Source organism: Taudactylus pleione, unplaced genomic scaffold (assembly GCF_031769625.1).
Source record: "Taudactylus pleione unplaced genomic scaffold, aTauple2 ptg000186l, whole genome shotgun sequence".
Taxonomy (NCBI): domain Eukaryota; kingdom Metazoa; phylum Chordata; class Amphibia; order Anura; family Myobatrachidae; genus Taudactylus; species Taudactylus pleione.
This window is the reverse complement of record NW_028284588.1, coordinates 5,354,867-5,367,061: the sequence shown is the minus strand read 5'-3', so window position 1 is coordinate 5,367,061 and position 12,195 is coordinate 5,354,867. Positions and strand designations below refer to the sequence as shown.

The 12,195-nt window shown below is 42.0% G+C and overlaps 1 protein-coding gene across 2 annotated transcripts in view; it reads left to right on the top strand.

Moving 5' to 3' along the window:
* The window catches only part of ELP2 (elongator acetyltransferase complex subunit 2), a 175,751-nt gene that overhangs the window by 110,132 nt on the left and 53,424 nt on the right, over nt 1–12,195 (top strand). For both annotated transcript variants that reach the window (XM_088476287.1, XM_088476288.1), the window contains exon 11: nt 5,079–5,210. In XM_088476287.1, coding sequence (XP_088332413.1) covers nt 5,079–5,210 — 132 coding nt within the window. The remainder of the gene's footprint in view (nt 1–5,078; nt 5,211–12,195) is intronic.

Below are 12,195 nucleotides of genomic sequence, written 5' to 3'. Positions count from 1 at the left end.
GATCAGCACAGTTTTAGACACTGGAAGACATTTTGAGCGAGCTAGCTTAAACCGAAATTTAAAATCTGAGACTCCACGCCCTACTTCGTGGGCACCATGTAGACCGCCATGTCCCTGACAAACTTTAAACATAGCCAAAAACCTAATCCTGGTCAAACTACACCACCATGCCAAATTTGGTGGAGCTACAGATGTGTCCTCACTAACACCAAACAGCCCCTCCTGGCCTGTCTAGTCCTGTGAGACCCTGCTATAGCCAGGCATGTTATTTTTCTTTTTTTAGTGTGCACTGCTGAATCAGACCCCGAGTCTCTCAGTCAGCATGCAAAGTGTTACGAAGTAGCGACCACAGCATTTTTTCCACTTCAAGTTCCTTTTATGGTATGTCACACACACACAGACTAGTGTCACGTTTTCCTGGTGCTGTCACGTCTGAGGTTTGTATTTGGTCGGAACAGACATGAGAGACTGAAGAGGAGACTTGGAAGGTGTGGATGAAACTGGGTGGCTTGAGTCAGGACTTCCTCATGTATGATGTGAGGAGGTATACGCACTGTAGAGGATGATGGGCCCGAATGCGAGGACAGTAATGTAAATGTCTTTTGTTGAACAGCAGGTTGGAGTGGGAACTGGATATATGATACTGAAGAGATGGGCTGAATCAGATTAGGATAGATGATGCTGGATTGGTTTGAGAGCGATATTGATGAATTGAAGAACTTGATTGACTGATGATATCGACTGGAACCGGTATTTGGAGATTTCGGATGGAACCGGTATTTGGAGATAGCGGTTAGAACCGATGGAGGCAAATAGAAACAAGTCTCTGTGGTAAAACCAGACTGGAGTGTTAGATGGAATGGAGACTTGTAACCAGACTTGGAACTGGAAACATATTGACTGGAACCGTTCAGATACAGAGTACCTGGGAGCTCAGCACAGAGCTATAACTTCAGCAGAAGTGACGTACTGGCAACAGAGACCAGTCAGAAAATGGAATTTATAGGGGAGGAACCCGAGGGATTGGATGCTGCAATCTGCTGGTCTGGGAGCAGCGCGCTGAGTGGAGGAAGTCCAACATGGCTGCGCCCATACTGTGGTTTAGGAGGGAACTCTGTCGTGCAGCTTTCGTGACACGCTGTGTGAGCAAAAGGGCTGCGTAGAGCCATATCCATGCTCATTGACATGACACTGAGCGGACGGGGCAGGAGCAGCACAGACAGAGCTCAGTACCAGCTGGGAGCAATGTGCAGCGTGAGCGGACCTCAGCGCTAGCCTGGACAGACACCGGAGATGTAAGAGAGTGGTTTTTAAGGGCTGGAGCATGACAGGTGCATCCTAGCCGCATCAGGTTGTGACTTAGATGCATTTTCGGCAGAACTTACACCTCATGCTAGCAGAGTTGCACAGGACCTGACAGCTCACTCACCTCAGGAATATCGTACTGCATGGCGTGTTGAGGCTAGATGAGCAAGGACACATCTGTAGGTACAAGACTCTGGCCATGCATAAAGAACAAACAGACACATACACACACACTTTCTCGCTTATTATATAGATGGATGACTGGATTGTGTTAAAACTATAAGGCATTGTTTTTAGTGACATTTTATTTCTATAGCTAAATATATAATGAAGTGTCAGCATAATGCTTTATACTGAAAAACAGCATTAGGTGACTAGTTCACCTGTGCCATGTGATGACTAAGATCCCATCTGAAGCAGTTTGTTGAAAAGGAAAGGCGAAATAAATCTCTTACAGCAAGAAAACTTTTCTGACTTTTTCCTTGTATTTGTAGTAGTAGTAGGGAGGGGCGGGGATTAATTCATTTTTTACTAAACATGTACTATAATAAATTAATATAAGTATCTGTTTGATATGTACAAATAAATTATTATTATTTCTCTGTACTGACATTGATATATTTATAGTCCTAGATTTAGGTGTTAAAATGTGTTTTGGCCTCCAAATTAAGTTGTAAACTTCAAATCAGACATTTCTGAGTTTATTTAATAATAAAGTATATATTTCTAGCCAACCTGGTAATATCTATCATTGTCTAAATGATCATGTATAGTGTGATATTACAGTAGCAGCTAATTAATTTGTTTTCGCTCTAGCTGGCCGCAAATTTCAGCACGTATGAGTGAAAAATCCAGTTACAAATCTTTTCAGGATTTGTCAAATATGGATTTGAACAGAGGATAAGTGATTTGACCATGGCGCACTCTCAGATCTGGCAAATCCATTTGAGTACCAAGCAGACAGGTTTAGCCAGTTATGGTTATGGCAAAATTTGCACCATACAGTTGCTCGTCGAGCAGCCCACGTGTAGACACATTTACTTTGACTAGTTCAATCAAAGCTCAGTTGCTGATATAAGCTGGGTATACAACTGTACAATCACTCTTTCGATGCAGTGTTTCGATCGACTTCACTCCTAAGCAGATGTCCCGACACGCGCGTAAACACTTATACATTCATATTTGCAACCATCCTTTCTAGACTGCTGAAATATCGAAAGAAAATGATTGCACCTATGTACACACTCTCTCTATTCCGGGCTGCACTCGCAGTAAGTGTACCAGTAATTACCATAATGAGCTGCAAAGGGGTTGGTTACAGAATTAAAACCAAAGTACAGATGTGTCCACATACATCTTACTTCCTTATGCGTTAAATGGCCCTTCTAGTCACGCCATGCCATGGTGTGACTCTGTAGTGCTGAGTGTCTTTTCTTGCAGCTTTTCACCCTCAAATGTGGCGTGTCTGAACGCAAAATGCTACACTGTAACGTAGTATATCGCATGCAGATACACCCGCAGTCGCACACATGATATAGGCTTGCCGCAAATTATTTTAATCACCAGAAACTGCTTGTGCATTCTATTCGCATTGCTTTGAGAATAAGACACATTTGAAGGTAATAAGTTGCAGGAAAAGACGCTCTGCGCTACCGAGTTGCACGGCGTTCATGCGTTATGGTTAACGCGACTTGTAGCACACATTGAGGTAAGATGTATGTTGACACATCTGTAGTTACAGGACTACACATCCCAGCAAGCCCTGATAGTTTTGCCTATAGAGCAAATTGACTGAGTTTATGTGCTAGGGAAAGGGTTATGGTGCAGGATGTATGCTTTTGCCCAATTTCACTTGCATTAGTAGTTGTAGGACTACATATCCCAGCATACTCTGATACACTCAATCCATTTGCCCTATTGGCAAAAACTGTATCAGAGCTTGCGGGGATATGTAGTCCTACAACTAGTAATGCAAGTGAAAATGGCCAAAAGCATACACCGTGCACCATAATCTTTTCCCCAGCACATACAGTTTTTGCCAATAGGGAAATGGATTGAGTGTATGTGCTGGGGAAAAGTTTATGGTGCAGGGTGTATGCTTTTGGCCACTTCCACTTGCATTAGTAGTTGTGGAACTACACTTCCCAGCAAGTCCGGACAAAGTTTTGCCTAAATAATATTTGTATCTCTATATGGGCAAAAATACAGTTATAACAAGTGAAAAAAGGTGCAAATATTTACATCAACAAAGAGGCCAGTTTACAAGAGAGTACGTAGCAAGCCAACTGACTTGGTTTAATTATACACACCCACAGAAGAGGCCCTGTTTTTTTGGTGTACACGGTCGCAAGAACAGTCTTAGGTGCATACACACTGCACTTTTGGTCCGATCTGGCTTGGTCAAAATAGCTGAATATTAAACTGTACATAAGATGCGATTCTTTGATGTGACCAGTTTTCAGCCGACAAAACCTTATCGAAGGTGCATACACTTTCGATATCAAACGAACGTCTCGAAATTAAAATAACGGTCCGACAATTGTATACGTGTGTACCCAGCTTTACACACACTGCATTTTGTTAGCAGTAACTCCAAAAGTTTTTAAAGCTTATCTGGAATGCCTTATCTTTTCAGGTTCACTATTTATGTAGTACAAGTATACTAAAATATCAACACTAATTAACTATCGAAGTATGATTTTGCCCTATTACTTACCTCTCTTTTACCAATTCAGCATATTTTCCATCATTGTACCTGCTGGCTTTTCTATTCTTGTAGTCCCTGGTTGAATGTACCAGTGGGCTGGAGCGGTTTCTGAGAGTATGATATAGACCCTAATTCAAAATATGGAGATATCGGTCTACATCTACCTTTAACAATCAGTGGTAACAAGAAAAGAAAACAGCAGTTACAGCAAGGGACAGTTTGTGTAACTACCAAACAGTTGCTGTGAGGTAAGTGATTGTGTGCAATTAGTCTTCTACTAAGTTAGTTTGTAAAAAGAAATTAAAGGTTACTTAATATTTAACTCCTTTTGTTTCAGTTTAGAATAGACGATAGTGTTCAACAATAGCGCATTCACAAGTGTCCACCAATTGTATAAGTTATCTTACACAGAAATTCCACTTAGTACTTTTTCCATACAGGTTATTGTCTTTTATTCCAAAATAATCTTCAAATAACGTTTTTGTATCTCAAAAAGAGTAAAGGTAGAAACACTTAGTATAATATTGTTTTCTATCAAATAACACATTTATTCATACAATGCACTCACATTTTAAAGATATATGCTTATTTTTATCACCACATCCCAGGTGTATAACACAAGGCTAACTATCTTTTTCACAATCACCCTTCCACGATGGTAGTAGCTGGAGTGGGTATCCACAAGTCCCGGGAAGTTTCTCCACTCCTGGTCAGGTAATTGTCAATACCGATACCATGCAGGGATCCTCAGCTTAACGCGTTTCAGACCTTGTGGTCCTTAATCAGATGCTTCTGAGTGGAATTTCTGTGTAAGATAACTTATACAATTGGTGGACACTTGTGAATGCGCTATTGTTGGACACTATCTTCTATTCTAAAGTGTTAATTTAAGAGTTTGGTGGAGGCTCTATTTGTGTCACACAGAGCAGCTTTACAGAAAAGTTTTTTTTGCACACTATAGATCTCTTTGTGTTCTAATTTTCGTTATGTTTCAGATTTCTTTTTAACTAGAAAGAAAATTGTAAACTAAAATTCTAAATTTGTTTGTGCTCTCTTTAAAATAAAGGTTCGTGTTGGAGAAGTTGGAGGCAACACTTTGGGATTTTATGGTTGTCAGTTTAGCCCTGAGAAATCTATGATTTTGGCGCATGCATTTCATGGAGCCCTGCACTTGTGGAGTCGAAATCCAGGCAGACATGTAAGGCACACGCAATACGTACATAGTTTTTTGTAGTAGAATATGTTTCTTTACTCACCATTAAAGTAGTATAACCTACAGAATTATAAAGACACTTCTTTTAAAATTCCTCTTAAGTCGCATTGTTAATAGTGGTTGCATGCATATAATATGTCATAAGATGAGAATAATGATTTGATGAAGTTCAATCTTTGCTTCACTTTTACTGCTTATGTGCACCATATTTGTGTGTCTTTTAATTTTTTTAATTCTTAGTATGTGTGTGACTTTTATTGCGGAACAATGAAAAAGAGAAAAACGGAAAGGGGAGTATCCCCTAAATATTCTCCAGCACACTAAATTGTACCTGCAACAATTCATGAAAACTATATAGTAATATAAATTCAGATATATTTGTTGCATGCATTTATAAGTTCATGGTAAGCCGCCAGACAACTTCACGGCTTCTCTGATACCGGGAGTTCTTACACTACATGATAATAGTGCCCACTCTGGCCTATGTAATTACACTGCACAACAATGAAAATGTTTCCGATGTGAAAATAGTTACTTCTAATTGATTTCAGCATGCAAAGAATGAATTTCACATTTAAAACTCTGTTAGCTCTGAGCTCCGAGATATAGCCCATTTATGACAATGTAGGGGTATTCCTAGTGAAGTGGGCAGAATGGAGAGAATCTTACCAGCAATCTGCGTTTCGTGCAGAAGGGGCGGGGCCTAATTTCCCAATTAAATTAATCAGTTATTTGTCCCCTCCCCTACTCAAATATATGCGATTCACGGGATTACCCACACAAGATAACTGTGGTGCACTGAGTGACAAGCATAGTGGGCGATTCCACCAAGACATTTCAGCAATGGAACAAAGATATCAGGGTAGGTGAATCACTATTGTTGGACAATGACAAGAGATGCCCCAGAAGAGGAGTACAAGCGACAAGAGAAAGCACCCTCATGAATAGGCACCTATATTAGATAGTACTTTCATATGCTGCATGTTTGTTTCGTATGCTGTATGTTTGTTTCGTTTTGTGTTCTTATTTGTGATTGATTGAATTAAAACAACTGTTTATTTTTTATCAAGAAAATATCAGATTATTTTAAAATAGCTTTTCACTATGACCATATTACTAATGTACATACAGTATAGTGCAAGTAGTGTAGCCCAAAAAATAGAGCTAGTAAAAACATTCTGAAATCATTTTAGTTTTTCTTGACCTCAAATTAGTAATGTATGACTATTTTTAGAAAGTAAACAAATTAAAAGTATTAATTTGTTGTACAGTGTTATCTGTTGTAAGGCCTCATGATATAGCCGCATACAGAAATACATCCAAATTGAGAGCCAGCTTACCTGGGAGTCACCCCTGGGAACTCCAATTAGCACTACAAAAGCTAATTTAGTTTAGTATGACCCCTCCTTTTCATGGACCTGAAGAGCATTGCCAAATTGATTTAAGCAGCTTCCATTTTATGGAACAATGAAAAAACAATAATCACTGCGCTGGTAATATCTCATTAGTAACTATTAGCAATTCGCTTGATGGAAGTTTTGCTCTCTTATATAAACAGAAAACTTATTTAATCATACCAAAAACATACCTGATGTGATACATGATTCTGGATAGCTTAATAAGTCATTTTTTATAGTGTCTTAAGCTTCTCTATATATATTCCATATATATTTTTATTTAATTGGGTATTATTGTTTGACGAGATTATTGCTGTGATTTATGTGAATTTTCTTTTTATTGAGGCATATATTTATGTTTTCAATAAAACCTATTTTAGGTATGATTAAATAAGCCTCCTGTTTATATAATAGAGATCAAAACGAATTGCAAATATTTACTAGGTAGAGAATATTACCAGCGCAGTGATTATTGTTTTTTCATTGCTTTTGGAGATTTTCGGATCTAACTAGACCATAATAATCACTTGCAGAAAGTATTAATCAAGTTTTATTTATTTTATATATATATATATATATATATATATATATATACACACACACATACACAACAGAGCCACTACATGTTGTCTGGTTTCTTTTATTGTGGAACAGACTGTCACTAAATTCCCTAGCGGTTGATATCCATAAGGCTTATGTTAACTGGATTCATTTGGTCAAGTTTATTTTAACTATTACATTTCTTGCAATTTTCTGAATATTAAATTAATTAAAATAATGAAAGTTCATATGGTGGCTGTTCTCGGTGGAACAAGATAAGATTCTTGGATACAAAGACGTTAATCAAGCCACACAAACAAATAGTTAAAAAGACATTTATTACAAAGTAAAAGAAAAAGTAAATTATTAACACTTAATTTGCTTGTCAGATCATCTACTCAGAAAATAAATGGTTTCCTTCCCAGGAGCCCCTCCAACACCTTGGAGCTGGAATCTTGTACATTGAGCAAAAGGCTGATTCTATACTGACAAATTACAGTTTATATAGGAGAAAAACTCCTACATAAGCATTTTAACAGGTATAAAGGTCATGTTTGGAAATCTCAACAACAACTTATTTTATAGTGTATGTTTTCAGATTAACTGTAGGTAAGACTATGTTGATTCAGGATTAAGTATGTCTGGTCACATTGATCTTTGCCCTTTTCTTAGCTTCTGTCTGTTAAAAACACCTTATGCAATGTCTGACCATCTCCTGATGTCTGACCATTATCCAATGCCTGATACATTTATAAAATCACTGCACTCAGCATGGCTTTCAGCAGTCATTTTCTGCATTCCCATTACAATGGCCGATAACAAGCAATGGACAAAATACAAGTACATGCATGCATTTAATTTGTTGTTCAACTTTCCTTAAAAGCACGACCTGGGCAGGGAATATACAAGGCAAGTTTAATGTGCCATTACTCTTGCAATAGGAACTTGTCTCTGTAATAATTATTGTCCATCACAAGTATAAGCTCTTCTATCATACTTAAGGAGGAAACGTGGTTTTCAGTTTAATTTTACTAATATCTATTCTATACCAATATATATGGAATATATGATAAAATATACACGTTTTTAACTTGAGAAAAATAATTACTTAAGATGTTTAATAATGTTGTGGCACCAAGGAGAGTAATGGTACCATTGTAGCTGTGTTCCAGCCTATGTCTTTAAATAGTAAAGAACAACAGTCCAGGCTACTCTACGTGTCGTAAATGACACTCATTTGCTACTTCAAGGGCTATATGTATTCTGTTTAATATGTGTAAGTATGAGTCATGAAAGTAGAAGCACGGCGAAATCACTGCCAAAGAGCCTCTAATTAGTCATTAAAACTGTAAGACAAAGGGACATTTCAGCCTCCCCTCTCCACTAGTGATTTATTCTGTGCTCAGATGATCTTCCTTTTGTGGGGACGCTATGCTAATCATTGCAGGGCAGATGGCTATCAGAATTGCAGCACATTACAGCTGATTGCAGCAGAAGTCTTACTGGCACTTTATTTATAAAACTTATGAGCCACCTGCTGTTGAGGCGACATGGTACTGATATACAGACGGCTTCAGTTCATTTCATTATGTATGCCCTGCACCTTTCAGCATGCTGCATGCACATGATAAAGTAAATGCTTAAAACTCTGATGTGCACTCTTGTGCTCCCAGCTTTCAAAATTGTTATCGCTTTCTGCTGCTCAATATTTAACTGAAAAAGAAGGCACATACATTCTAATATGTACAAGTTATTTCTGTCTTGTGTAATTGTAGAGATCAAAGGTGTTTTCAATGAAGTATGTGTATGTACCTTCCTGTGTGTGCAGATGATAGCTAGTGAAACATATGGGCTTGGGTTTATAGTGTGCAGATCAGCGTATTACAATATTAATGTTTTGAAAGGTAATTGGCAATGATTTACAAACAGTAGAGCCAGTAATGCATTATTGTCTGCACTAACGGAGCTTGTGGTTATGTTCACTGAAATATTTGCAAACATTGCTTATATAGTGTTTTGCCCAGAATGGCCTTGACTGATTTTATAGAGATTTGTCAAGGCTTACTTCTTTCAAATAAAGTACAAGTAATCTTATTTACTTAGCAATTATTACATTTACCTCTAACTTCTGCCAAGCATAATGGCAAGCAACGTGTCCCAGAACTTCAGATGCAGCTCCTGGTTTTTCAGATGTGCTTAAGTGCATTAGGTTTGGTGAACCTGTATTAAATATGTACAATTTGGTAACTGCTTTAGGAGGTAACATTTGACCCTTCTCATCATGTATGTTTCAAATAATCCTCATCAACATAATGAAGAATGGGTTCTCTGTTGTTGTAGGTACTTTTTATTTATACTGTATAGCAGGGACGTTGAGGAGAGTACGCAAAAAAGTTACATCTTACCTTCCCCCTGAATCATGTATATAGGAAGGAATTTTCACTGTTACCTGTACCTGAGAGCCATAAAGCTATGAATAGCTAATTTCTACTTCAGGGTCCATAGGGTATCCACAGGATACCTTGGGGGTATAGGTGTGACGTCAGTCGCAGGGCACCAAAGAGTTAAGCTTTCAGCCTCCCAGGATGCACTAGGTCCCCCTCCTATACCCCGCCCCCGGGCCAAGGCACCTCAGTTTAGTTTGGTGCCCGGCCGGAGTCGGGTGCACCTGTTGGAGTGGGGGCTAGAAGAGCCCCTGAAGCTTTTTCTTCATGCAGCTGTGGCTGCACATCTGGATGAACAGCATGGACAGTCAGTCCTGACGTCCATGCTGTCTTCCCTACACCCCGCCGGTACCAGAACGCCGGTACTGATCCGGGGATGCTGGTGGGCGTCTGGAGTCACAGCTAGCGGTGACCCCAGATGCTCCGGACCATGGCCGGATTCAAGGGGGACAGAGGTAAGCAGCGGGGTCCCGCGGTGGGTCCCCGCTGATCACATGGTCCTAAGTCCCCAGGCAGGGGGCTCCCTGGGGACTGGCTGCAGCGTGGAGCCAGGCGACCAACCTGCGCTTCCACTACCCCCTGGGACAGCGGACCGCAGCAGAGCGGTAGCGCTGCGGCGTCCCAGGGGTTAAATGCATGCCAGGGGAGCGCGCCTTCCCTGTCTCACAGCCGGCGCCTCCCCCGCTGCACACAGTCCTCTCTGCACTGTGCTGACTGGTCCCATGTCAGCGCTCCTCCCCCAGGCCAGCTTCTCTCTGCTCCTCAGCGGCCATCTTCTCTGCAACGCATGGTGAACGCTGCTGGAAGTCTGGAAGGAAGCATCGTGGTCTGGGTCCCCCCGCATACCTCTCCTCCGCTGTGGCTCAGGTCTGTGTATGCAGCGCTGTGTCCTACCAGGCCCTGTGTCTGTGTAGTTGAGTGATCAGCGCTGTTAGTGCAGGAATTGTTATTTCTCTGCATTGTATGTGACTGTGCTAGCGCTGCCTGTAACTTTTCTTCTCTAAACTGTCAGCTTTATTACTGTCCCTGTTCTTTCTGCTAAAGCCCTTGCGGTGCGGTGCTGCAGGGTGGTCTCTCGCCTATTTAATACTTAATTGGTGAGGGAGGTCACATACGTGGTGCCATCATGTCTGAAAGTGATTTTCCCCTCCGGCTACAGTGTACCACGTGCAAAGTACCGTTAGCGGAGGGGGAGGGTAGCGCGGAGGGCCTTTGCCGGCAGTGTTTGTCCATGGCGCGGCCTATTACGGTTACAGCACCGGTACAGGAGCCGCCCTGGGCTTGTTTCGCTCAGGCGTTAACAGCTTTAGTGGGCCAGTTAGCTCCGCAGCCCGCGTTTACTCCGATGGGTTTGTCCCAGCAGTCTGTGGTGTCGTCACCCATGCAGGGGTTCCCACGACAATTGGTGGTACCCCACAGTCTCCCTATTTCCCCGCTCCCGGGTTCTCAGGAGCCAGCGTGGGTTAACTCCCTGACGAGTTCTGTACAGCACTTGTCGGATGTGTTGCAAGGGGAGTCTGTGATGCGGCCTCATAAAAGGCCGGTGGCGTCTCTGTCCGCTCCTTATGAGGATGACGAAGGGACGTCTGATGATGGGGAGATTCTGGATCCTTACGATCAGGAACCTTTCCATACTAAGGACGCTGATGCTAAGTCCAAAGTATATATTCCTGGACTTATTCGGGCGGTCCGCACAGCCTTGGTGATTGAGGACGAAGTTCCCCCAGCGGCTAAATCTAAGTATGCCTTTTTCAAAGATGTGAAGGGCGATGCCACAGTCTTTCCTCTTTCGGGTCAGTTGGTGGACCATTTAGAGGAGGCGTGGAAACAACCTGGCAAAAGATACCAGCCGCAGAGACGCCTGGCGGTGGCTTATCCGTTCGCGGATAATTATTTTGCTAAGTGTGAATCCCCTCCACAGGTGGATTCTCACGTGACCCGTCTTGTCCGTAGTGCCACATTGCCGATGCCATCCATGTCCTCCCTTAAGGATGCTACGGACCGCAAGGTAGAAATCTGCCTGAAGTCCGCTTATTCCCTTGCAGGGGGGGCAGCACGGCCGGCTATGGCCATTTGCTGGGTTGCCAGAGCGATGGAGCGCTGGGCGGATTCATTAGAGGCTTCTTTTGAATCCGACTGTCCGGCCGAACAGGCGGAGTTGATTGGCAATCTCCGTGATTCGGCCACCTACATCAACGAGGCGGCTCTAGACATTAGTACTCTGGTGTCTAGAATTTCTTTAGCAGCGGTAGCTGCTCGTCGCACCTTGTGGCTGCGATCCTGGAAGGCGGACGCAGATCCAAGAAAGGTCTGGAAGCGTTGCCGTTTACCGGAGAAGTTCTCTTCGGTCCGGATCTGGATAAGATTGTGGCCACGCTGGCGGCAGCCAAATCTGCTTGTCTCCCGTCGGCCGCTGCTCCTTCTGGTTCTGGACCATCGTCATTTCGGTCATCTAGGGCCCAGGGCAGGCCCAAACCACAGTCGTTTCCTCGACAGGCTGGCCCTAAGAAATCGGTCAAGCCCCGGAAACAGGCATGGAGTACCAGACGTCCGGCCCCCAAACCAGATGACAAGCCTGCGGCCTGACGG